This window comes from Delphinapterus leucas, chromosome 16, assembly GCF_059928025.1.
Source record: "Delphinapterus leucas isolate spDelLeu-1000000601 "Yukka" chromosome 16, BTC_Dleu_Yukka2, whole genome shotgun sequence".
In the NCBI taxonomy this organism is placed as follows: domain Eukaryota; kingdom Metazoa; phylum Chordata; class Mammalia; order Artiodactyla; family Monodontidae; genus Delphinapterus; species Delphinapterus leucas.
Window position 1 is genome coordinate 9,334,428 of NC_143144.1, and position 27,209 is coordinate 9,361,636.

At 41.6% G+C, this 27,209-nt stretch overlaps 1 protein-coding gene across 4 annotated transcripts in view; it reads right to left on the reverse strand.

Moving 5' to 3' along the window:
* B3GALNT2 (beta-1,3-N-acetylgalactosaminyltransferase 2) overlaps nucleotides 1-24,064 on the reverse strand; it is a 57,891-nt gene extending 33,827 nt beyond the window's left edge. Inside the window, exons 1-2 of one of the 4 annotated variants that reach the window (XM_089897434.1) lie at nucleotides 23,722-24,064; nucleotides 12,133-12,280 (exon numbers count right to left, since the gene is read on the reverse strand). In XM_089897434.1, coding sequence (XP_089753560.1) covers nucleotides 12,133-12,280; nucleotides 23,722-23,833 — 260 coding nt within the window. In that variant the 5' untranslated portion in view covers nucleotides 23,834-24,064. The remainder of the gene's footprint in view (nucleotides 1-12,132; nucleotides 12,281-23,721) is intronic. The other 3 variants (XM_022553152.2, XM_022553151.3, XM_022553153.3) reach the window with 3 other exon arrangements.
* Nucleotides 24,065-27,209: the final 3,145 nt, after the last annotated feature.

Here is a 27,209-nt window from a genome sequence, read left to right on the forward strand (position 1 = left end):
GTGAAGTCCTACAAAGGAACATCTAAAACTGCAGCCTCTGGTTTCTCATTTCCCACTCATTTTATAAAATGGAAGTTTTAGCTTCAGTACCCACCACTTCCACTGAGATGTCTACCACCAATACAACTAGCAATCTGCTGTTCAGTCAACAGACATTCTTCAACCCTTCCCTACTTGACTTCTCTGGGGCTCGACAATGCAGGTCTCCTTAGAAAGCTCTCTTTCTCCACGTGGCCCTGCTCAGTGGGATCCCTGGCTCTTCCTGCCCAGCTCATCCATTAGAGTGGATATTCCCCCAGGGCTTTGCCCTGGGATCCTTCTCACTCGACTCACTCTTTCCACTTGCTCTCCCTGGACAATTTCTATCCCCAAAGCTTCAACCAGCCTGGGAATGATTCCTGAATTAGCATCTCTAGTTTAGACCCAACTTCTAAGGAAAAGATCCATGAATTCATTGTACATCTTCACCTAGACGGCCCACAGACAGCTGTGTACTACAGCTTGCTCCTACTGGGTCATGAGGGCCAACTGCAAAATTTTCAAGAATTTTGTGAGCTGGTTATTAAGCACAGCTTTTATTAAAAATTAAATTTATAAACTTACAATTAAATACATTATATTAAAAACAAAGGAAATAAATGCTCAAATTCATCATTTCTTATTTATTTCTCTATCATCTCTGATGTTATATGTATCCACTGTATCTGTATGATGGGGATATTATAATGGTGTGCCACTGCCTATCTTCCCCAACTCTGTGTTCAGAGACATCACATTAGTCGCTTGAAACTGGCCATGGTGGGAACACTTAAAGCATGGAAACTGGCAAGCACTACAAATAAGGGTTTGATTTATTGTTCTGTTGATTGTCTAGACTTAAAGTGATGGAGAAAATGTTAGTATTGCAGATCAAACTTAAAAATGTGACATGTTTGTGGCCATTCCATTGTGAACAGTACAAAAAATTGAGGAAATACTCTTCCATTGTTCAAAACCTATCATCTGATTCAGCAAAGACGTCACTTCATTGACTATGAGTAGAGTTCTGTCACATACCTTAGTTGTCACTTTAGTCTTAATCTTTAAAGGAAATATTCATGTCAGAACTACACTCTTGTCAACCGCAGCCACAGGTTGGTTATAGACACAGAAGTCTGGCAAACAATGACGCATTCTGAGAATCAATATGGAAGTTATAATAGAGAGCATTATATACCTATTATCTGTCAATTATGTGCTCCACTCTTCATATCAATAAAATTTATAATAAACATATACATACGTATAAGCATGCTTTTCTTCAGAGAGCCAGTGAATAAACATTTACCAGCACAGGTACATGCAGATACCTCAAACTCAACAAATCACAACTAAGCTCCTTCCCCAAGAAACCTGCTCTTCTCATCTAGTATCAATACATTTTGTCTTGATTAATGATTTCATTATTCTCCAAGTTAGAAAGCTAGCAACCATCCTAGAGTCCTCTTCCTCGTTCTACATTCAATTACCTTATTTCCTTAAAAGGTCACCACTTTAGACAAGGACTGCTAAGGGGCTGAGCTAAAAAGGTCTCACTGGCTCCCTGAACTCTCAACACGTTGTTCTGAACAATCTGGTCACTGCCTACCTCTAACAGTTGTAACAGTTATAAGCCCTCCCTTCTTTCCTTTTTATATGATAATCTCTCTCTGCTTCTCTTTCCTTCCCTAAGTGCTCTCTCTCACACTCACCCACAAACACATATACTCCCTACCCCATAATCTCTGCACTCCAGATACACAGAACTGTATGGAATTTCCCAAACACTCCAAGCTATTTTGTATCTATTTAATTCACAGCACATATAACATTTTATTACACTATTACATCTATTTCCTTCTACTAAACTCCAAGCCTCCATAAAGACTCAGGCTATATGGTATTTGTCTATGTATTCTACTATACATAGTATACTACCTGTATACAGAGGATACTTAATAAATACTTGTGAAATTGACAACTTACAGCTTCACTACAAAGGCTTTTAATTAAATAGCATCCTTGAAATATATGTGGAGTCTGGCTCCTTCAGTGAAATGCAAGACCTGAAAGTAAGCCATAACCACAGAAATGAAAACGGTTTCTTTTACGAACGGCCAATTAAGGCAGAATACCTTTTATAAACAACTAGCATTTAGAATAAAAGTATAAACAGAAATGAATAAATGTGTTAAATTATTGCAGATATTTACCAAATTTGTTTTTTTAAGCTATCTTCAATAGTTTTACTAGAGCCACAAAATTACTCTGCCCCAGGAAGAAGTTTCCGGCTAATATCTACTTTTATATAGGTATCCCATCATTTTTATAAAACAAATCAACAAGCTTACTCAATTTAAAGTAAGAATGCTATGATAACAAATAAATTACTGGTGAATGCCTGAATGTTAATTCTACTCATTATATTTAGCTCTGAGTCATTCCCTCAATAGCTTTTGAGTGTCCTACTCTGTGCCAAGTTAGGTTCAAGGTGCTGGAAATACATCAATGAAAAAAGCTGAAGCCCCTATGATCATAAAACACAGTCCAGTGAGGAAAGACAATTTATAAATATACAACTAAATATAATAAACATGCTAGCTGGTGATATGTATTATAAAGAAAAATAAAGTCAAGTAAGGGAAGACAGAGTTGGAATAGCACTATGATATCTAAACAGAGACCTGAAGAAAGTGAGGAAGTGAGCCATGAGGACATGCAGTGGAGGAATGGTACAGGCAGGGGGAACAGCAAGTGCAAAGGCCCTGAGGCAGGAGCACATTTAGGGTACTGAAGCACAGTGAGGTGGCCAGGGCCGGAAAGTAGATGTAGATAAGGTCAAAGACCACAGTAAAGCCTGGGATTTCACTCTGAGCAAGAAGAGAAGTCAGTGGAGGAATATGAACAGAAAACTGACATAATTTGACTAATTTTAAAAGGATCACTCTGGCCACTGTATGGAAAATAAAACACAGGGGATCAAAGGCGGAAGCAGGAAATTCAGATACGGAGGCTTCTGCAATAATCTAGGTGAGGGGTAATGGTGGCCTAGACCAGGATGGTGGTTCTGATAGCTGTGGTGAAGGTGTTGAGAAGTTGGATTCTGGATACAACGTAAGGTAGCGCCGAGAAGATATGCTAATGGATCCGATGTGGCATATGAGACAAAGAAAGATCAAGATAACACTGTACTGTAAATTGTAAAAACCTCATATTTTCCTGACACCTCAACATCCCCACAAACAGGCTGAAGCATCCCGCCCCGATGACCAGGTCTACTCGGGTGACAAGGCTGGTCCCTGCCACAAGTTCCCCTTCTTGCCCTCCCCTTACAGTGACCCTGTGACATTCAAACCCAACAGTGAAATACCTCGCACCTTCTCCTTGTCCTCTCCACCCTGACCCCAAATAAAGACCCCTGCCCACGGGTCCTCACTCTCTCTCGGCTCCCCGCCTGCTTCGGTGAGCCCGCTCCTTGGACCCTCTTCCCATTTGGCCCCCTGTGTGGTGTGCCGGGCCTCCGTCTCTAGGACCTGTGAGCATGACAGATCCTTTCACTTCCAATGCCTCTCCAAGTGTAATTCCCATTGCCGTGCTGGAGCGACCCTTACAGATGCAATAAAGGGGACTCACTCCTCCCTCACAGCTCAGACACCAAAGTTTTCATCTGAGCAACTGCAAGAGATGGGTCATTACTTTCTGAGATGGGAAAGGCTAGAGGAAGTGCAGGTTTTCAAGGTGGTTCTGATGGTAGTGATGACTCCGAGGCCTTTTTTTCACTTGCTGGGTAATAGGTTCTATTATCATTGCGATCCTGAACTAGAGAAACCTGTCTTGAAAAGGAATGAAAGCTGCTATGAGTGGCTCAAGGGGAAGATGGTGGAAGAGTAAGACGCGGAGATCATCTTCCTCCCCACAGATACATCAGAAATACATCTACACGTGGAACAACTCCTACAGAACACCTACTGGACTCTGGCAGAAGACCTGAGACCTCCCAAAAGGCAAGAAACTCCCCACGTACCTGGGTAGGGCAAAAGAAAAAAGAATAAACAGAGACAAAAGAATAGGGACGGGACCTGCACCAGTGGGAGGGAGCCGTGTCGGAGGAAAGGTTTCCACACACTAGGAGCCCCTTCGCGGGCGGAGACTGCGGGTGGAGTAGGGGGGAAGCTTCGGAGCCGCGGAGGAGAGCACAGCCACAGGGATGCGGAGGCCAAAGCGGAGAGATTCCCGCACAGAGGATCGGTGCCGACCAGCACTCACCTGCCCGAGAGGCTTGTCTGCTCACCCGCCGGGATGGGCGGGGCTGGGAGCAGAGGCTCGGGCTTCGGTCGGAGCGCAGGGAGAGGACAGGGGTTGGCGTTGTGAACACAGCCTACACGGGGTTAGTGCACCACGGCTAGCCGGGAGGGAGTCCGGGAAAAGTCTGGACCTGCCGAAGGGGCAAGAGACTTTTTCTTCCCTCTTTGTTTCCTGGTGCGCGAGGAGAGGGGATTCAGAGCGCTGCTTAAAGGAGCTCCAGAGACGGGCGCGAGCCACGGCTAACAGCGCGGACCCCAGAGACGGGCATGAGACGCTAAGGCTGCTGCTGCCGCCACGAAGAAGCCTGTGTGCGCGCACAGGTCACTGTCCACACCTCCCCTCCCCGGAGCCTGTGCAGCCCGCCACTGCCAGGGTCCTGGGATCCAGGGACAACTTCCCCGGGAGAACGCATAGTGCGCCTCAGGCTGGTGCAACATCACGCTGGTCTCTGCCACCGCAGGCCCGCCCCGCACTCCGTGCCCCTCCCTCCCCCTGGCCTGAGTGAGCCAGAGTCCCCAAAGCAGCTGCTCCTTTAACCCGTCCTGTCTGAGCAAAGAACAGACGCCCTCCCGCGACCTACACGCAGAGGCGGGGCCAAATCCAAAGCTGAGCCCCGGGAGCTGTGCGAACAAAGAAGAGAAAGGGAAACCTCTCCCAGAAGCTTCAGAAGCAGCAGATTAAAGCTCCACAATCAACTTGATGTGCCTGCATCTGTGGAATACCTAAACAGACAATGAATCATCCCAAATTGAGGAGGTGGACTTTGAGAGCAAGATTTATTATTTTTTCCCCTTTTCGTTTTTGTGAGTGTGTATGTGTATGCTTCTGTGTGAGATTTTGTCTGTATAGCTTTGCTTCCACCATTTGTTCTAGGGTTCTATTCATCCGTTTTTGTTTTTTTTTTACTTTAAAAATTTTTTTTCTTAATAATTATTTTTTAAAAACTTTATTTTATCTTACTTTATTTTCTTTTATCCTCTTTCTTTTTTTCTTTCTTTCTTTCTTTCCTTCTTTCTTTCTTTCTTTCTACTTTTTCTCCCTTTTATTCTGAGCGTGTGGATGAAAGGCTCTTGGTGCTGCAGCCAGGAGTCAGTGCTGTGCCTCTGAAGTGGGAGAGCCAACTTCAGGACACTGGTCCACAAGAGACCTCCTAGCTCCACGTAATATCAAACGGCGAAAATCTCCCAGAGATCTCCATCTCAACACCAACACCCAGCTTCACTCAACAACCAGCAAACTACAGTGCTCGACACCCTATGCCAAACAACTAGCAAGACAGGAACACAAGCACACCCATTAGCAGAGAGGCTGCCTAAAATCATAATAAGGCCACGACACCCCAAAACACACCACCAGACATGGACCTGCCCACCAGAAAGACAAGATCCAGCCTCATCCACCAGAACACAGGCACTAGTCCCCTCTACCAAGAAGCCTACACAACCCACTGAACCAACTTTAACCACTGGGGACAGACACCAAAAACAACGGGAACTACGAACCTGCAGCCTGCAAAAAGGAGACCCCAAACACAGTAAGATAAGCAAAATGAGAAGACAGAAAAACACACAACAGATGAAGAAGCAAGATAAAAACCCACCAGACCTAACAAATGAAGAGGAAATAGGCAGTCTACCTGAAAAAGAATTCAGAATAATGATAGTAAAGATGATCCAAAATCTTGGAAATAGAATAGACAAAATGCAAGAAACATTTAACAAGGACCTAGAAGAACTAAAGATGAAACAAGCAACGATGAATAACACAATAAATGAAATTAAAAATACTCTAGGGCTTCCCTGGTGGTGCAGTAGTTGAGAGTCTGCCTGCCGATGCATGGGACACAGGTCCGGGAGGATCCCACATGCTGCAGAGCAGCTGGGCCTGTGAGCCATGGCCGCTGAGCCTGCACATCTGGAGCCTGTGCTCCATAACGGGAGAGGCCATAACAGTGAGAGGCCTGTGTACAGAAAAAAAAAAAAAAAAAAAAACTCTAGAAGGGATCAATAGCAGAATAACTGAGGCAGAAGAACGGATAAGTGACCTGGAAGATAAAATACTGGAAATAACTACTGCAGAGCAGAATAAAGAAAAAAGAATGAAAAGAACTGAGGACAGTCTCAGAGACCTCTGGGACAACATTAAACGCACCAACATTCGAATTATAAGGGTTCCAGAAGAAGAAGAGAAAAAGAAAGGGACTGAGAAAATATTTGAAGAGATTATAGCTGAAAACTTCCTTAATATGGGAAAGGAAATAGTTAATCAAGTCCAGGAAGCACAGGGAGTCGCATACAGGATAAATCCAAGGAGAAACACGCCAAGACACATATTAATCAAACTGTCAAAAATTAAATACAAAGAAAACATATTAAAAGCAGCAAGAGAAAAACAACAAATAACACACAAGGGAATCCCCATAAGGTTAACAGCTGATCTTTCAGCAGAAACTCTGCAAGCCAGAAGGGACTGGCAGGACATATTTAAAGTGATGAAGGAGAAAAACCTACAACCAAGATTACTCTACCCAGCAAGGATCTCATTCAGATTTGATGGAGAAATTAAAACCTTTACAGACAAGCAAAAGCTGACAGAGTTCAACACCACCAAACCAGCTTTACAACAAAAGCTCAAGAACCTTCTCTAGGCAAGAAACACAAGAGAACGAAAAGACCTACAATAACAAACCCAAAACAATTAAGAAAATGGGAATAGGCACATACATATCAATAATTACCTTAAATGTAAATGGATCAAATGCTCCCAACAAAAGACACAGATTGGCTGAATGGATACAAAAACAAGACCCATATATACGCTGTCTACAAGAGACCCACTTCAGACCTAGAGACACATACAGACTGAAAGTGAGGGGATGGAAAAAGATATTCCATGCAAATGGAAACCAAAAGAAAGCTGGAGTAGCAATTCTCATATCAGACAAAATAGACTTTAAAATAAAGGCTATTACAAGAGACAAAGAAGGCCACTACATAATGATCAAGGGATCGATCCAAGAAGAAGATTTAACAACTGTAAATATTTACGCACCCAACATAGGAGCACCTCAATACATAAGGCAAATACTAACAGCCATAAAAGGGGAAATCGACAGTAACACATTCATAGTAGAGGACTTTAACACCCCACTTTCCCCAATGGACAGATCATCCAAAATGAAAATAAATAAGGAAACACAAGCTTTAAATGATAAATTAAACAATTGATATTTATAGGACATTCCATCCAAAAAGAACAGAACACACATTTTTCTCAAATGCTCATGGAACATTCTCCAGGACAGATCATATCTTGGGTCATAAATCAAGCCTTGGTAAATTTAAGAAAATTGAAATTGTGTCAAGTATCTTTTCCGACCACAACGCTATGAGACTAGATATCAATTACAGGAAAAGATCTGTAAAAAATACAAACACTTGGAGGCTAAACAATACACTACTTAATAACCAAGTGATCACTGAAAAAATCAAAGAGGAAATCAAAAAATACCTAGAAACAAATGACAATGGAGACACGATGACCCAAAAACCTATGGGAGGCAGCAAAAACAGTTCTAAGAGGAAAGTTGATAGCAATACAATCCTACCTTAAGAAACAGAAAAACATCTCGAATAAACAACCTAATCTTGCACCTAAAGCAATTAGAGAAAGAAGAACAAAAAAACCCCAAAGTTAGCAGAAGGAAAGAAATCATAAAGAGCAGATCAGAAATAAATGAAAACGAAATGAAGGAAATGATAGCAAAGATCAGTAAAACTAAAAGCTGGTTCTTTGAGAAGATAAACAAAATTGATAAACCATTAGCCAGACTCATCAAGAAAAAAAGGGAGAAGAGTCAAATCAATAGAATTAAAAATGAAAAAGGAGAACAACTGACACTGCAGAAATACAAAAGATCATGAGAGATTACTACAGGCAACTCTATGCCAATAAAATTAACAACCTGGAAGAAATGGACAAATTCTTAGAAATGCACAACCTGCCAAGACTGAATCAGGAAGAAATAGAAAATATGAACAGACCAATCACAAGCACTGAAACTGAAACTGTGATTAAAAATCTTCCAACAAACAAAAGCCCAGGACCAGATGGCTTCACAGGCGAATTCTATCAAACACTTAGAGAAGAGCTAACACCTATCCTTCTCAAACTCTTCCACAATACAGCAGATGGAGGAACACTCCCAAACTCATTCTACGAGGCACCATCACCCTGATACCAAAACCAGACAAGGATGTCACAAAGAAAGAAAACTACAGGCCAATATCACAGATGAACATAGATGCAAAAATCCTCAACAAAATACTAGCAAACAGAATCCAAGAGCACATTAAAAGGATCATACACCATGATCAAGTGGGGCTTATTCCAGGAATGCAAGGATTCTTCAATATACGCAAATCAATCAATGTGATACACCATATTAACAAATTGAAGGAGAAAAACCATATGGTCATCTCAATAGATGCAGAGAAAGCTTTTGACAAAATTCAACACCCACTTATGGTAAAAACCCTCCAGAAAGTAGGCAAAGAGGGAACTTTCCTCAACATAATAAAGGTCATATATGACAAACCCACAGCCAACATCGTCCTCAATGGTGAAAAACTGAAAGCATTTCCACTAAGATCAGGAACAAGACAAGGTTGCCCACTCTTACCACTCTTATTCAACATAGTTTTGGAAGTTTTAGCCACAGCAATCAGAGAAGAAAAGGAAATAAAAGGAATCCAAATCGGAAAAGAAGAAGTAAAGCTGTCACTGTTTGCAGATGACATGACACTATACATATAGAATCCTAAAGATGCTACCAGAAAACTTCTAGAACTAATCAATGAATTTTGTAAAGTAGCAGGATACAAAATTAATGCACAGAAATCTCTTGCATTCCTATACACTAATGATGAAAAATCTGAAAGTGAAATCAAGAAAACACTCCCATTTACCATTGCAACAAAAACAATAAAATATCTAGGAATAAACCTACCTAAGGAGACAAAAGACCTGTATGCAGAAAATTATAAGACACTGATGAAAGAAATTAAAGATGATACAAATAGATGGAGAGATATACCATGTTCTTGGATTGGAAGAATCAACATTGTGAAAATGACTCTACTACCCAAAGCAATATACAGATTCAATGCAATTCCTATCAAACTACCATTGGCATTTTTCACAGAACTAGTACAAAAAATTTCACAATTTGTATGGAAACACAAAAGACCCCGAATAGCCAAAGCAATCTTGAGAACGAAAAATGGAGCTAGAGGAATCAGGCTCCCTAACTTCAGACTATACTACAAAGCTACAGTAGTCAAGACAGCATGGTACTGGAACAAAAACAGAAATATAGATCAATGGAACAGGATAGAAAGGCCAGAGATAAACCCACACACATATGGTCACCTTATCTTTGATAAAGGAGGCAGGAATGTACAGTGGAGAAAGGACAGCCTCTTCAATAAATGGTGCTGGGAAAACTGGACAGGTACAAGTAAAAGTATGAGATTAGAACACTCCCTAACACCGTACATGAAAATAAGCTCAAAATGGATTAAAGGCCTAAATGTAAGGCCAGAAACTATCAAACTCTTAGAGGAAAACATAGGCAGAACACTCTAGGACATAAATCACAGCAAGATCCTTTTTGACCCACCTCCTAGAGAGATGGAAATAAAAACAAAAATAAACAAATGGGACCTAATGAAACTTCAAAGCTTTTGCACAGCAAAGGAAACCATAAACAAGACCAAAAGACAACCCTCAGAATGGGAGAAAATATTTGCAAATGAAGCAACTGACAAAGGATTAATCTCCAAAATTTACAAGCAGCTCATGCAGCTCAATAATAAAAAAACAAACAACCCAATCCAAAAATGGGCAGAAGACCTAAACAGACATTTCTCCAAAGAAGATATACAGATTGCCAACAAACACATAAAAGAATGCTCAACATCATTAATCATTAGAGAAATGCAAATCAAAACTACAATGAGATATCATCTCACACCAGTCAGAATGGCCATCATCAAAAAAATCTACAAACAATAAATGCTGGAGAGGGTGTGGAGAAAAGGGAACACTGTTGCACTGGTGGTGGGAATGTGAATTGGTACAGCCACTATGAAGAACAGTATGGAGGTTCCTTAAAAAACTACAAATAGAACTACCATATGACCCAGCAATCCCACTACTGGGCATATACCCTGAGAAAACCATAATTCAAAAAGAGTCATGTACCAAAATGTTCATTGCAGCTCTATTTACAATAGCCAGGAGACGGAAACAACCTAAGTGTCCATCATCGGATGAATGCATAAAGAAGATGTGGCACATATATACAATGGAATATTACTCAGCCATAAAAAGAAACGAAATTGAGTTATTTGTAGTGAGGTGGATGGACCTAGAGTCTGTCATACAGAGTGAAGTCAGTCAGAAAAAGAAAGACAAATACCGTATGCTAACACATACATATGGAATCTAAGAAAAAAAAAATGTCATGAAGAACCTAGGGGTAAGACAGGAATAAAGACACAGACCTACTAGAGAATGGACTTGAGGATATGGGGAGGGGGAAGGGTAAGCTGTGACAAAGTGAGAGAGTGGCATGGACATATATACACTATGTATAGCTAGTGGGAAGTAGCCGCATAGCACAGGGAGATCAGCTCGGTGCTTTGTGACCACCTAGAGGGGTGGAATAGGGAGGGAGATGCAAGAGGGAAGAGATATGGGAACATATATGTATATGTATAACTGATTCATTTTGTTATAAAGCAGAAACTAACATACCATTGTAAAGCAATTATACTCCAATAAAGATGTTAAAAAAAAAAGCTGCTATGAGTAAGATAGGAAATCTATAAATGTTCACTACTGGTGACAAAGAAATTCACAATTGTGATTCCCCCGTATAGCTACTCAGTCACAAGCATGCCAGCTGAATGCAATCCTGAGGGCCTTCTCTGCTTATCAGTGACTTCGCATAAGCAGAGAAGAATCGTCACATAACTAGAAGTCCAGACTTCCATGCTTCACTTCCACTAGTCCCTCACTATATAATCTTCAGAGGCTGCTTTCCCTGAGAAGACTAAGGCCTTGCATTCCTAACCAACAACCGAGCCATCTAATGTCAACGTGTGACGTGCTACCCAAGCTCAGGCCTGGAAGGGTGGTTGGCAAAAAGAGTATGGCAAACTATACAAACCGCAGATCACACACAACCAAATGATACAGAGCTGAAAAACATTAAGTATATCTCTTTTGGCTTAAAATCTTGGTTAAATTTACTTTTTGGGCTCAACTACGTGGAGGAAAAGCAAAATGAAATAGTCATTTCTGAGGAAAAGAGGTCACATATCTGAATTAACATCTCTGACTCTCCAAGAGGAGATTTTTCAGAACACATTCAATACGTCACGCAAGGTGTGAACTCAAGAAACCTACCGTTGTGGCTTCCCTGGTGGTGCAGTGGTTAAGAATCTGCCTGCCAATGCAGGGGACATGGGTTCAAGCCCTGGTCCGGGAAGATCCTACACGCCGCGGAGCAACTAAGCCCGTGTGCCACAACTACTGAGCCTGTGTGCCACAACTACTGAGCCCATGCGCTGCAACTACTGAAGCCCGCACACCTGGAGCCTGTGCTCCACAACAAGAGAACCCACTGCAATGAGAAGCCTGCGCACTGCAACGAAGAGTAGCCCCCGCTCGCCGCAACTGGAGAAAGCCCACGTGAAGCAACAAAGACCCAATGCAGCCAAAAAAAAAAAAAAAGGAACGTACCGTTGACTTAATGCTGGGTGTTGTACTAAATGCTTCAGCCAGGTGCTTCTTATCACATTGCGAAGTTCATGGTTATTGCGGGCTGACAGCACGCCAACTACCACATCATAATGACTAGATTTCCACTGGGGAAGTAAGGCCAACTGATCTAGAAATAAGCAATAGTAAATCAGAAATGTCATTTCTCAATTACTGTTAAGTTCAATATGTAACATAAAAATGTTTATTACAAGGTAATATAAATACATGTTCATATTTGCAGAAAATACAAATAAATACAAAGAATAAAAAACCTAAAGCACTCATAAAACTCACCATCCAGAGATAACCACTACTAACATTTTGGTGCAGAGTCTTTTTGCTTCCACACCTATGTATGTATTCGTGCTCACCCAAGTACATATGTAAATTCTTCAAAACAAGTAAGACTTTTCTGATAAGAATCAGTTTGGAAGGTCAATGTGGCATAAACCATACAATAGTAGGCAGTAAGAGCCAATTATAAAATGCTGGCTTTTTATTTTAGCTATAAAAGTTATTTAACTCCTTGAGCCTCAGTTTCCTTAAGTAGAAATGGGTGTAATAATACTTCTCATAGAGTTGTAAAAATTAAATGATATAATGTGTATAAAGGTTCTGGTTTGGTAGCAGGCAAAGAGTGGGCATTCAATGGCAACTAACAACAACAACAACAAATGTGCTGTCAAAGGTGAAGTCCTACATGAATATTAGTTATTAAGTTTGGGAGATGAAGTTGAAGGACTACCATGCTGGAAAGAATCAGAACTCTTATTCATGCCAATAAATTCTACAGCCAGCAAATATTTATCACTTGAATAGTGCAAAGGATGAAGGAGGGGAAACATTTCTAGTTAAAAAAAAAAAAAAAAAATCAAGGAACAAGTCATTTTTTACTATCATATTTAATGGACAGGATTACATTTTTAAAATGTGTCCTTAGAGGGAGTTCCCTGGTGGCCCAGTGGTTAGAATTCCAGGCTTTCACTGCTGTGGCCCCGGTTCAATCCCTGGTCAGGGAACCGAGATCCCACAAGATGCACACCACCCCCACCCCAAAAAACTGTCCTTAGAGAAAGATAGAGGGAAAGATACTTTGTCCCTGTTTTTCATCACCAGTTTCAAAGCTTGAGAGCTACAAGCTAATATATAGCTCTCATTAGGGATCCCATTTCATCTCTTTCTTCAGCAGTAGAAACTGATCCCACAATGTTTCCAAAAATAAATTACTGCAGGCCACAGAGCTTTACTGTATTAAATGAAATGTTTTTATATGCCATAGAATCTAGGTATTCAAAAGACAACAAAGACATGTTGATATTTCTTCAAGGGAGAATAATTTAAATGCTTATGTAAAATTGGCAGTGAAAACCTAGTCCCTCCCCCGACTTTTTCACAAAGAAATATTAGCAGTAAGCCCATTTTATAGACAGGAGTGAGGAAAATGCAGTAACCAGACATATCTGACATTGATTCTACAGCCAACATGCTGCACAGTATCAGTAAGAAGTTACTTAAATCCTTGTGCCTCAGTTTCCTAATCAGAGAAAGTTGATACCGAAAACAGTCTTTTAGATACTCTATTTCATCTGTTTCAAAATGTCTTCTCAAAAGATTAAAAAGCTTTAAAAGATTAGAAGAGCAAAAATTATATGCACCCCAAATGCCTCATTTATTTGACTTCATGAGAAAACAAGGTTGCTGCACAAAAGTAAAATTTCAAAATAACTGAAACATCCCTTTAAATGCCTTATTTTTGACGGGTAATCAAAATAAATCTTTTAGAGATGGATTACATGAAACATCATTTAACCTTTTCTTAATGACAAAATCTTTTTAAAATTTTTCTCAAATTTCTCTCTTTATCATTAATTCTAGTCGCAGCTTCAGTTCAAATTCTTACCTTTCACCTGGACCTACAAGGCTATCCTAATAGTTCCTCCCAGACCTCTCCATGAGATTTTTCTAAAAATAAATAAATCAATAGACACGAAGATAACCATGTGGTATGCGAAAGCCTCATGGATTATCGCTGAAAAGTACTTTTTCATCTTATTCCACCTCTCTCTGCCACTGCCAATCCTCTCTGCTTCTCATCCACATCTCAGCTGCCTCTACTGAACTGTGTTACTTTTTACATGCACTTCTCTTTTTATTGCAGAAGAGGAGTACACGGCAGATTCTGGCCTTTTAGAGAACTTCTACTTCCAGAAATACTGAAAAATAGGTTTTTAAAGCCTCAACCAAAAAACTGTTAGAACTAATAAACAAATTCAGTAAAGTTACAGGATACATAATCAATATACAAAAATCAGCTGTATTTCTACAGAGTAATAAACTATCAGAAAGAGAAATTATGAAAACTCCCAATTTCAATCACATCAAACAGAATAAATACCTAGGAATAAATTTAACCAAGGAGGTAAAAGACCTGTACACTGAAAAGTATAAGACATTGATGAAATAAATTGAAGAATACAGAAACAAAAGATATTCCATGCTTGCTAATAATAATAATATTGTTAAAATGTCCATACTAGCTAAAGCAATCTACAGATACAGTGCAACCTCTATCAAAATTCCAATGCCATTTTTCAGAAATAGAAAAAAAAAATCCTAAAATTTGTATGGAACCACAAAGACCTCGAAAAGCCAAAGCAATCTAGAGAAAGAAGAACAAAGCTGGAAATACCATGCTTCCTGGTTTCAAACCATATTATGAAGCTACAGTACTGGCATTAAAACAGACACACAGATCAACAGAACAGAACAGAGAGCCCAGAAGTAAACCCATGCGTATATGGTCAATCCATTTACAACAAAGGAACCAGGAATATACAGCGGGGAAAGGACAATCTCTTAGATAAATGACGTTGGGAAAACTGGACAGCCACGTGCAAAAGCATGAAACTGAACCAACTAACTTATGCCATACACAAAAATCAACTGAAAATGGATTAAAAACTTGAATGTAAGACCTGACACCATAAAACTCCTATAAGAAAACATAGGCAGTAAGTTCCTTGACATTGGTCTTGGCAATAATTTTTTTAGATTTGACACTGAAAGCAAAGGCAACAATAGCAAAAATAAGTAAGTGAGACTACATCAAACTAAAAAGCTTCTGCACAGCAAAGAAAACTATCAGCAAAATGAAAAGACAACCTACCAAATAGGAGAAGATATTTACAAATCATATATCTGATTAATAACCAAGATATACAAAGAACTCATACAACCCAATACCAAAAAACAAAGAATCCCATTTAAAATTCGGCAGAGGATCTGAATAGACATTTTTCCAAAGAAGACATGCAGACTGCCATCAGGTACATGAAAAGGTGCTCAAAATCACTAATCATCAGGGAAATGCAAATCAAAACCACTATGAAACATCACCACACCTCTTAGAATGCCTATTATGAAAAAGATAAGAAATAACAAGTGTTGGCGAGAAGGTGGAGAAAAGGCAACCCTCATGCACTGTTGGTGTGAAAGTAAATTGATGCAGCCACTAAAAAATGAAAAACAGTATGGAGGTTCCTCAAAAAATTAAAAACAGAACTACCATATGATCCAGCAAAACCACTTCTGGGTATTTACCTGAAGGAAATGAAAACATTCACTAGAAAAGACATATGAATGGGGATGATATGCATGATAGTGAACATGGGGATGTTCACTGCAGCACTATTTACAATAGCCAAGACATGGCAGTAACCTAAGTGTCCACTGATGGACGAAGGGATACAGAAAATGTGTTCCTTATACACAACGGAATATTATTCAGCCATAAAAAAGAAGGAAATCTTGCCATTTGCAACCATGTGGACAGACCCTGAGGGCATTACGCCAAGCGAAATAAGTTGGACAAAGACAGGCTGATACCATATGAACTCATTCATATGTAGAATCTAAAACAAACAAAACACCAAACTCATAAATACAGAGAACAGAGTGGTGTTTGCCAGAGGCTGGGTGTAGAGGGTAGGCATAATGGGTAAAAGGGGTGAAAAGGTACAAACTTCCAGTTATAAAATAAATAGGTCATGGGGATGTAACATACAGCATGGTGACAATAGTTAACAAGACGGTATTGCAGGGAATTCCCTGGCGGTCCAGTGGTTAGGATTCTGGGCCTTCCCTGCCGTGGCCCGAGTTCAATCCCTGTTTGGGGAACTGAGATCCCACAAGCCGCACGGCATGACCCCCCACACACACCAAAACAACAACAACAACAACTGTACTGTATTTAAATGTTGCTAAAGAGAGTGGGTCTTAAAAGTTCTCATCACAGGAAAAAAAATTTGTAACTGTGTGTGGTGACAGATGTTAACTATACATACTGTGGTGATCATTACAGAATATATACATGTATCAAATCATTATGCTGCACACCTGAAACTAATGTAATTTGTCAATTATATCTCAATTTTTTTAAATACTGGTTTCTTCTGCCACATACCATCAATGTAAATCAGTCCAACAGACCTGTGAGTAGTGTGTCACACAGTATAAAACTCAAAGTGGAGAGTTCCCTGGTGGTCTAGTGGTTAGGATTCACCGCTTTCACTGCTGTGGTCCAGGTCCGATCCCTGGTTGGGGAACCGTGATCCCGCAAGCCACGTGGCACAGCCAAGATTAAACAAACCAACCAACCAACAAACAAGCAAAAACTCCTCAAAGTGGAGGCTGTGTAAGAATGCTGCCCAGCTTTCCAGTTCCCCCACTAAACTTTCATCATCCTCTGCTCAATGTTGCAAGTACAGGGTACCTAGTTTGATTCTGGTGTCTGAAAACAGGAAACAAAAACAAAAACAAAAACAACTAAGAAGTGAACATGAGACAAAGAATAATTCACAGAAAAAGAAATGCAAATAGCCAACAAACCTATAAAAAATGGTTCAACTTCACTAGAAGTCAAGTTTGAATTACAGCAATAATAAGACACCAGTTTTCTCCTACATTCAAACTGACAAATATTTTCTTAAATGATAATACCCAAATGACTGATGTTTTGATAGAGGTAGTTTTTTCAAGGAAATTGCTACTCTCCTATGTTGCTAATAGGAATGTAAGTTGGTATAGTATTCTGCAGTAAATTTTGCCAATATACATCAAATACCTCAGAATTGTATAACTTTTGTCCTTGGCTAAGGAAATCATCAGTGATGCACTAAAAGATCTCTATTCATCACAGTGTCGTTTCTTAATAGGGAAAAACTGCAAAATACATGAATGCACAAATAAGGCATCAGTTACATAAATTATGGTGTATCTATATGCTAGAATACTATACAGACATTAAAATTGTTTTAAGCATTTCATTAAATGCTGTTCTACATCTTATTAAGTTAGATAAGCAGGCTATAAGAACTATGTACATACTATTTGGTTCCACTTATATAAAGTACAAAGCAGGCAAATCTCTGCCACTGAAGATCAGGATCATGGGTACCACTCCTGGCAGTGATAAGAAGGGAGCATAAAGGAAGCTTCTAAGGTGTTGGTAGTTTTCCTGTTTTTAATTTGCGTGCTGATTAGCTGGGTGATTCAGTTTGTGAAACTACATCAAGCTCACATTTACGTGCACTTTTCTGAATGTACATTATATATCAAAAAAGAATTTTTAATACTAAATAATTCCCCCGACCATGTTTTATATGTATTGATACATTCAAACATTGCCCAGTATAGATCATTTTTCTTTCCTTTTTTAAAAATAATTTCAAAATTTTTCTTTGTAAAGTAAAATTTGTAAATTTTTCTTTGTAAAGTAAAATTTGTAAATTTTTACTTTACTTTGTAAAGTAAAATTTGTTTTACTTTTATAAGAAAAAATGTAAATCGTGGAATGTGAACAATCTATAGGTGACAAACTCATTCATACTTCCCCAGTTTTCTCCTCTTGATTCATTCCTTCAAGTAACTGAGCACTGCCTATGTTCACTGCTTTAGATGGCAAATATATAGCAATAAACAAATCTTCATACTGTCAAGAATAATTAAAACCCCACACAAGCTCCCTGAAGGCAATGACCATTTCTCTTCTTTAATATGTAGTATATCCTGAGAGTCTGGCAACCTGCTAGACTCTGCACTGAAAGTGGACATCCAAAAGTTTATTAAAGACTCCAAAACTGACTGCTCAAAATAAGCCCAAAGATTCTTAAAAATTAGACTAAAATTTCCACTCTCATGTGCATGTCTCACATGACACCAACCACAAACAGGCAGGAACCTTAAAAATGAAGAAAACATGCAAGTTCACCACATATCTACTGATAAGGACAATCATTATACACAGTACCAGCGTGCTCTCACCAATTTCAGATACCTCCCCGAACACCTCACTAGCAAGGACATCAGCCACCTCCACACTACCATTCCTCTCTAAAATTCAGAGTGCTCACGAGGAATGAGGCACTGTTCTGGGTGTTTTATTAACTGAATCTTCACAATAACCCTGTGAGGTCATCATTTCATAAATAAGGAAACTGAAGCACAGAGACCAGATTAGCATATAGCGATCATTTTGGACGAGGCAGCCCTAGGCGAAACTGCAAAGCAAGCCCAATTTGTCTTTGACCTTCTGCTTGCCCCATGTCGGTTTCCGTTTAACTGTGAGCACCCTGAGAGCAGGGACTGCTCTAAGCATTTGTTGAATGGATCCGTTTCTTTCCTTTCTCTTTAGTTTCCTTCTTTCAAAATATCCTAGAAAGAGAAGCCTCTTTTGGTACATAATTTTTCTAAATTAACTGTTAAATAATTCCTGCTAAGGCATAACCCCAAACCAATACGTTATCATTAAGATATCCTGTATCTTTATTCCCTAGCCCAAATGGCTGTCTCCACCTCCATTTTCCTCTCCTCACCCCCTGGTTGTGCTGGATTTCACAACAGGAGATCTGCTGGCTCTTCACCAGCTGTTCCCCCTGACTGGGTTTCACCTGTTCAAGGTGAGCTACTACATTAGAATAGTACCACGTACTAACACGACTGACACACTTCATTCATGCATTCAGGTTCCTGCCCAACTGTGACCTCTTTAGAGTGGCCTCCCCTGACCTCTCTATTGATTTATTTATAAATTTATTTATTTTTGGCTCCGTTGGGTCTTTGTTGCTGCACGCGGGCTTTCTCCAGCTGCAGCGAGGGGGGCTACTCTTTCATTGCGGTGTACAGGCTTCTCACTGCGGTGGCTTCTCTTGTTGCGGAGCTCGGGCTCTACGTGTGTGGGCTCAGTAGCTGTGGCTTGCGGACTCTAGACCGCAGGCTCAGTAGTCGTGGCGCACGGGCTTAGTTGCTCCGCAGCATGTGGGATCTTCCTGGACCAGGGCTCAAACCTGTGTCCCCTGGACTGGCAGGTGGATTCTTAACCACTGCACCACCAAGGAAGCCCCTGACCTCTCTATTTAAAACAGCAGCACATCATTCTCTATCCTCTTACACTGCTTTATTTTTGTCACCACACATTACTCTCCCCTATGATATTTAATAACTATTTTCTTATATTCTGCTTTCCCTTCTGAACTGTAAACTGCATGAGGGCAGGGACTTTATCTTGATTACTGCTGTAATCCCACACCTACAACAGGAGTTGGCACAGAGGAGGCTCTCAAATATTTGTAGAATCAACTGCAAGTCAGAGGGCCGAGGGCCTTTTTTAACATTCAGGGGAGGTAAATCTCCCTGCCACGACTTAATGAGACTGAAGACAGACAAAGAGGCAGGAGAGAAAAGAGAACAAAAACAAAATTCAAAATGTAAATTCAAGGGAAGAATACTTAACAAAGTCTTGGGTTTTCTCTCTCACTCTAGGCTTAAGGGATAAGGACTAAAATGTAAAAATGCTCCAATTTTTTGGTTTGAACTGGTGACAACACAAAGAGAAAAGAATTTGTACGAAATTTCAACAATCAAGATGCTTCTACTGTTTTTAGTTTTGAAAGTACCAAAAGTGCAAAACGAAAGTTAGGACTCTGCAAGGTTTCACTTAGATTAAATACTCTATTTATTATTTGACTAGATGCACAATATCCATCTAAAGTCAAAGTTAATTTACACAACTAATACTGATCTCCTCACCAATAGCCCTGCCCTTTCCAAGGTCTACTTCCTAGTTTCCTTAATCTAGCCTGGTCTCACAGGACAGCAGATAAGGTATCACTGAAACACTGACAGAGGGGGAAAAACTTATCTCAAAAAGAAAAAACATTTTTTTACAAAGTTACTTTTAATACTTTTAGGTGAGCCCCACAGAAATAAAAAACACTGGGAAAAGGTAACCCCCTCACCTCCAGGAGTGGCCCAGGGGAAGACTGGCTACCTGAGGGGAAGGAAACACATAAGAGACCCAGTGCAGACACAGGGAAAGGGAATGTCACTGGGGCTGGGAGCTGTGATCACTACAGGAGAAAATGTGAGCACAGTGGGACTGGCTCCAGGCACACAGGCAAAGGGCAAAAGGGTTGGATATGAAGCCACAAAGCTTCCAGAACTAGAACAAATAATTTTAAAATGTGTATGGAAACACAAAAGACCCCAAATAGACAAAACAATCTTGAGAAAGAAGAACAGAGCTGGAGGAATCAGGACCCCTGACTTTAGACTATACTACAAAGCTACAGTAATCGAAATGGTATGGTACTGGCACAAAAATAGACACATACATCAATGGAACAGAACAGAGAGCCCAGGAATAAACCCCCACACTTATGGTCCATTAATCTATGACAAAGGAAGCAAGAATAGACAATGGGGAAAAGACAGTCTCTTCAATAAGTGCTGCTGGGAAAACTGCACTGCTACATGTAAAAGAATAAAATTAGAACATTCTCTAACACCATATACAAAAATAAACTCAAAATGGATTAAAGATGTAAATGTAAGACTGGATACTATAAAACTCCTTGAGGAAAAAATTGGCAGAACACTCTTTGACATAAATCGCAGCAATACGTTTTCGGATCCATCTCCTAAGATAAAGGAAATAAAAGCAGAAATAAACAAACGGGACCTAATTAAACTTAAAAGCTTTTGCACAGCAAAGGAAACCACTGATAGAAACAGGAAGACAACCTGCCAAATGAGATATAATATTTGCAAATGATATGACTGATCAGTGATTAACATCCAACATATATAAACAGCTCATACAACTCAACATCAGAAAAACAAACAACCCAATTAAAAAATGGGCAGAAGAAATGAACACTTTTCCAAAGAGGAAATGCTGACGGCCAACAGGCACATGAAAAGATGCTCAACATCCCTAGTCATCAGTGAAATGCAAATCAAAACCACAATGAGACGTCACCTCACACCTGTCAGAATGGCTATCACCAAAAAAAACACAAATACTGGGGAGGATGTGCAGAAAAGGGAACCCTTGTACGCTGCTGGTAAGAATGTAAACTGGTGCAGTCACTGTGGAAAACAGTATGGAGATTCCTCAAAAAACTACCATATGGCCCAGCAATTCCACTCCCGGGTATATAACTGAAAAAAACCCAGAAACACTAATTCAAAAAGATACATGCACCCTAATGTTCACAGCAGCATTATTTACAATTACCAAGATATGGAAACAACCTAAGTGTCCATCAACAGATGAATGGATAAAGAAGATGTGATATATATACACACGATGAAATACTACTCAGCCTTAAAAAAAGAAAGTTTTGCCATTTGCAGCAACACGGATGGATTTGGAGGGCATTAGGGTAAGTGAAATAAGTCAGAGAAAGACAAATCCTGCAAGGTATCACTTACACGTGAAATCTAAAAGATATAACAAACCAGTGAACATAACAAAAAAGCAGCAGGCTCACAGATGTGGAGAACAAATTAGTGGTTACCAGTGGAGGGCGGAGGGGCAATACAGGGGTGGAGGAGTGAGAGGGACAAACTACTGGGTGTAAGATAGGCTCAAGGATGTGTTGTACAACACAGGGAACAGAGCCAATATTTTGTAATAACTGTAAATGGAAAGTAACCTTTTAAAATTGTATAAAAACATAAAAAATAAATTTAAAAAAATAAGAAATTGTCAGGGAGGCCTACTAAGTTTTCAGCTTGAACGTACGGTTTTCGCTTGTTTATGGACCCTAAAAGATATTTAGGTCATAAATATCCTAAGTATGCTCTACAAGTAAATTCCAGTAGAGCTCACTCATCATACAGAAAAGAAATTTGTAAAATGCAAAACCCAACAGGTGTTACAGAGCACTATATATCTATAGCACTCTTTCCTCAGCTCCATTTACAAAACCCTAAAAAAACAAAACAGACCAAAAAAATCCTAACCTGTTAAGTTAAATGCCCTGTAACACTGCACTCTCATTAAATCATTTAAATAGTATCTTAATTCCATTCAGGTCACACAAACAGCCTTCTCAAAGAACTTGTGGCTTCTCTAATAGAAAAGGATTTTAAGAGACAGTTACCAGAATAAAGAACTCCAATTATAACAGTGAGATTGCTTTGAGGACTGCCAAATAAGTTTCTGTACTTTCTACTTCTAAGTTAAGGCACAGAGCCATCTCAGAATTGCAAATATTCAACTATTCTTTAAAATATTGCATAAGAAAGCAACTGTCTTTGGGGAGAAGTGGTAAGAAAAAAACTCCCAACGTAGTTAAAAACCAAAAACGACTATTACCTCATCTTAAAACAGCCTTCTAGGCTTCTTTACATGTCCTAGGGCAAGCCCTTAAAAAAGAAAACAAGAAAAAAAGGGAAACCTGAAGACGTCTTCAGAGCGGTGGAATTCATTAACAACAGAAAACCCCCTGGGCTGTGGGCACAGCATTCTATTTCTCAGGCTGTGAAGTGAACACGAACAAAGGTTTCTTTCCCACGAGAGAATAACTTTTAGAGCAAATGGGGAAGACCATTAAAGAACCTGATATTTTCGTGTACATTTCATTCACAGGCTTTTGCAAACCAAGTTCCCAGGAACAACTCCACTCGCAGCCATGCCTCGATTTGCTCAACCGACTTACATCACAGTTTTCAAAGGATTCACAAAGTACAGTATACTCTCAAAGTTATTCCTTGAAAGCAAAACACAGCCACCTTTTAAAACACGCACAAACGTGATCCACGGCCCGAAGACCTCAAAAGTCTTGACCGAATAACCAACACCTGGGGAGGAAGAAAGCAACCTGGTAGCCCGACCCCGGGCGTGAGCAGCTGCCGCTGAAGCGCTGAAGGACACGCGGGGCTTTGCTCCCCGGGCAGGCGGGCAGGCGCCGGGCGACTCAGGCCAGGCCTGGGGACAGCCGGAGGGCTTGCAGTCGCGGGCACCGGCTTTGTGGCCATTAAGAAACGCGAGGAGGTGAGAAGCGGCCGAGACGCGAAACGAGAAAAGCGCCCTCAAGTTTGCCCGATATTAACGCCTCGAGGATGAAAAGGGCCGTTTGTTTCATCGGCGGACCGTCGTGTCGGGCCGCCCCCCGCCCGGGACTCGCGGCGGAGCTCCGCGAAGGAAGCCGCCGGGAGGTTCGGAGCCGGCTTCCCCCCGGCTAGCGGCCGCCCGGCCCGCCCCGCCTGGCCCCAGGACCTCACCTGCCCGGCCGGCCCCCGAGGCGCGGGCGGGCGGCGGGGAGCGCAGCCGCAGCCAGAGGTGCAGCGCGGCCCCGAGCACACACGGGCACAGCAGCACCAGCCAGTTTCGCATTGGCCGCCCCCGCCTGCTCCACCGCGCACCCCCGCCGCGCTCCGGGTTCTCCCGCGTCCCGGGAGGGAACCTGCAAGTAGGGAGGCCGAGTGCCGACGGCCGACTCCCGCGCTACGACTCCGGGGACGCCCGCCCTCGCGCCCGACGCCGTCCAGGTTCCTCTCGGCTTCGGGCCCCGCGCCTCAGCTTCCTGAGACCACCAGCGGCAGCGGCTCAGCCGGGCGGAGCCCCGCCCCCTCCGCTTGGCCTCCCCCTGGCCCCGCCCACCTTTTCTTTCGTTCGCCCCGCCCCCTTCCCTCGCGTCCCCGCCCGCTCTCGTCGGCCAGCCGGGAGCTGAAGTCCCGCTCTGGGATCAAGCCGGGAGTGCCCCAGTGATCCAGTGACTGGAAAACCACACTTCCCATAACCCCACGCACTCGCCTCCGTCACTCGGCGGTTGCGGAGGCAGAGCGCGAGGCCCCACACGGAGCATGCGCAACCCTTTTCGACGTCTACCGCCCCCCGGCGGCCGAAGGGAGGTAGTGCCGGGCGACCCCGCGCTTCGGGGCCGCCCCCACCCGGGAGGGAAACACAGCTGAGGTGGAAAGTGCTGATTGCCCAAGATTGAAAGGGAGATCTAAGGGAAGGCTTTTTAAAATCACGCAGGAGCTTCCTTATGCCGAATGCTAGCCTTGTGTGGGAGATAGGATCTTGCGGACGCCGGAGATCGGGGCGAAGCAGCCTAGTTGCCTTCAGCTGTGAATCGTCGAGTATTAGTTCTGGTGCAGTGTGTACCCGGCTCTTTGCCCGGTCCTATCCTCTAGGAACTCAGGATGAGTAAGACCACGCCCAGGGGATCAAGCTGTGGAGTACGACAGCGACGGTCCAATCTAGGGTAAAATTTCACGTGCCCGGGTGTCCAACTAGCGCTGGAAAGTTACGAGTAGAACGAGGCGCACACACACCTGCCACAGGACGTGAGTCGGGAGGGCCGAGAGGACGCGGGCTCCGAAGCACCTGTGGGCAGGACCCCTGCAGCGCTCCTTAAGGATAAAGTACTGCCCACTGGCCCGAGGACTTGACCCCTCGGACCCGCCCGCGGCCAAACGCACGAGTGCCCTGGTTGAGGCCGTGTGGGTGAAGGGGCGAGACGGTCAAGGTACCGATGTTAAGACGACGGAGGAGAGGAGGAAAATGAGCGCCTGGCTTGTGGTGTTCCGTTTATTTGTTTTTTAAGTTTTCCCAAATTGTGGAAACAGAAGTTAACTATATTGTTGGGGAAAGTCTTGGTTGAAAGCCACGGAAAATCCACTTCAAACAGGCTTAAGGAAAAAAGGGTAATTGATTCAAAGTCACTGAACAGTCCAGGAGGAGACGTCTTAGGCACCGTCAGTACCATAGTCTCCTTGAGTGGCAATTTAATTTCAGCAGAAATTAAAATTACTTTTTATTTGATGTTTTGTAATATGGCCTGTATTATATTTAATTTTAAAATTTCTTATAATAGTTGTATAAAAGCTATAAGCCTAAAGAGTTTATACTGTATGTTTGTACTGTTCAAGTAAAATAATAAAAATAATTTAATTAATATGGGGTCAGAAGTAATTTTTTCCCTTTAAAGGGATCTGTATATTCATTGGTTATCTATTGCTACCTAACAAATTACTCCCAAACTCTTAAAACGACAATAATCATTTATTATGTCTCACAATTTCTGTGGGCCAGGAACTGGAGGGCTAAATTTTTGTTCAGGGTCTCCCATAAAGTTGCCGGCAGATGTCAGCTGGGGCTGTGGTCATCTGAAGTCTTGACTGGTGCTGGAGAATCCACTTCCTAGGTGGCTCACTTCCATGGCCGGCAAGTTGGTACTGCCTTTCCGCCTCTTTAAGTTCCTCTCTAAGTAGCTCTCTCCAGTGAGCTGCTTTATTATTTTTAAAAATATTATTTATTTATTTTGGCTGCAGCATGCAGGTCTTAGTTGCAGCATGTGGGATCTTTAGTTGTGGCATTCGGGCTTCTTAGTTGCAGCATGTGAACTCTGAGATGCAACATGCATGCAGGATCTAGTTCCCCGACCAGGGATCCCCTGCATTGGCAGCTTCCCCACTGGACCACTAGGGAAGTCCCTCCAATGAGCTGCTTTAGAGTCCCCACACCACAGCGACTTGCTTCCCCGAGAGTTGGAGACCCAAGAGACCGGTGGAGATGGTGCAATGCCTTTTATGATGAATGCTTGGAAGACACACACTGTCACTTCTGCAGTCAACACAGACTAGCCCTGATTCACTGTGGGAGGGACCACAGAAGGTTGTGAATACCAGGAGGCAAGGGTGATTGGGGGTCATCTCATAGGCAGCTGGCGGCTGTCGCAGTATATTATACAAATATGAGAAACAATACTGTTTGTAAACAGTTTTGGGAGTCTTCAGGGCCCCTAGTATTCTCCATGGCCCCTGAATACCCTGAAGACAACAAAGAACAATTTGTCCTTCTTGTGGGAAACATGGAATTAGTAGGCTGTGATCTTTGTGGCTCCTGAGCAAATGTCCCCAAGATCCGTGCACCCTTTTCCCAGAATGTTTACATATTGCAATAAGGAAGGAGAATACATAATGTCTACAAATTCCCTGTTAGAAGTTCTTCTTTGTTTAGAAACTATGCTAACCTGCTTTCTACATTTCAAGTAAAGAAATTGTCAAGAAAGTAATAATTGGTTGTCACTAAGGGTGTCCTGTTTTTTATCCTCAAGAAGAGTATTAAAATGCCTCTCTTGAAATCCTAAAATTTTCATTTTGTGATTAAAGGTTTATAACGAGTTAACCCCAAAAGAGGAATAATCCCCAATTTAGGCAGATCTATTAATTCATCAGATACTTATGGAGCTCCTATTATGTGCCAGGCATTTTTGTAGGTGCTTGGGATAAACTGATGAACAAAACAAAGGTCCTTGTCCTGTGATGGTGGCAGCAGGGGCAGACTGTAGACTACAGATATAATAAAGAAATACATTTTACTGGCACACGGAAGATGGTAATTGCTATAGAAAATATGAAAAGTAGAGCAGGGTACGGGAATTGGGAATGTGGGACTGAAATGGGGCAGGTAACAGTATTAAATAGTAGTATTTAAACAACTGTTCAGAATTACAAGGAGCACTAAAGGGAGGAATAAACAAAACCATCCTAATATATTAACTAATCACAATGTTCCTTCCAGTTACCAAGATGATTTAACCTGTGAAGGAAACTTCACTGGCACCTGACAGGCCTTTTTAGCATCTTCATCTCTCACCACAGTGGGAGCTGCCTGTATCAACTGTTGATAGGATCAGCAGTCATCATTCCACCTACTTGCTATCTCCTACCACCTGAAAAACTTTAGTGGGTAAAGATGTAAG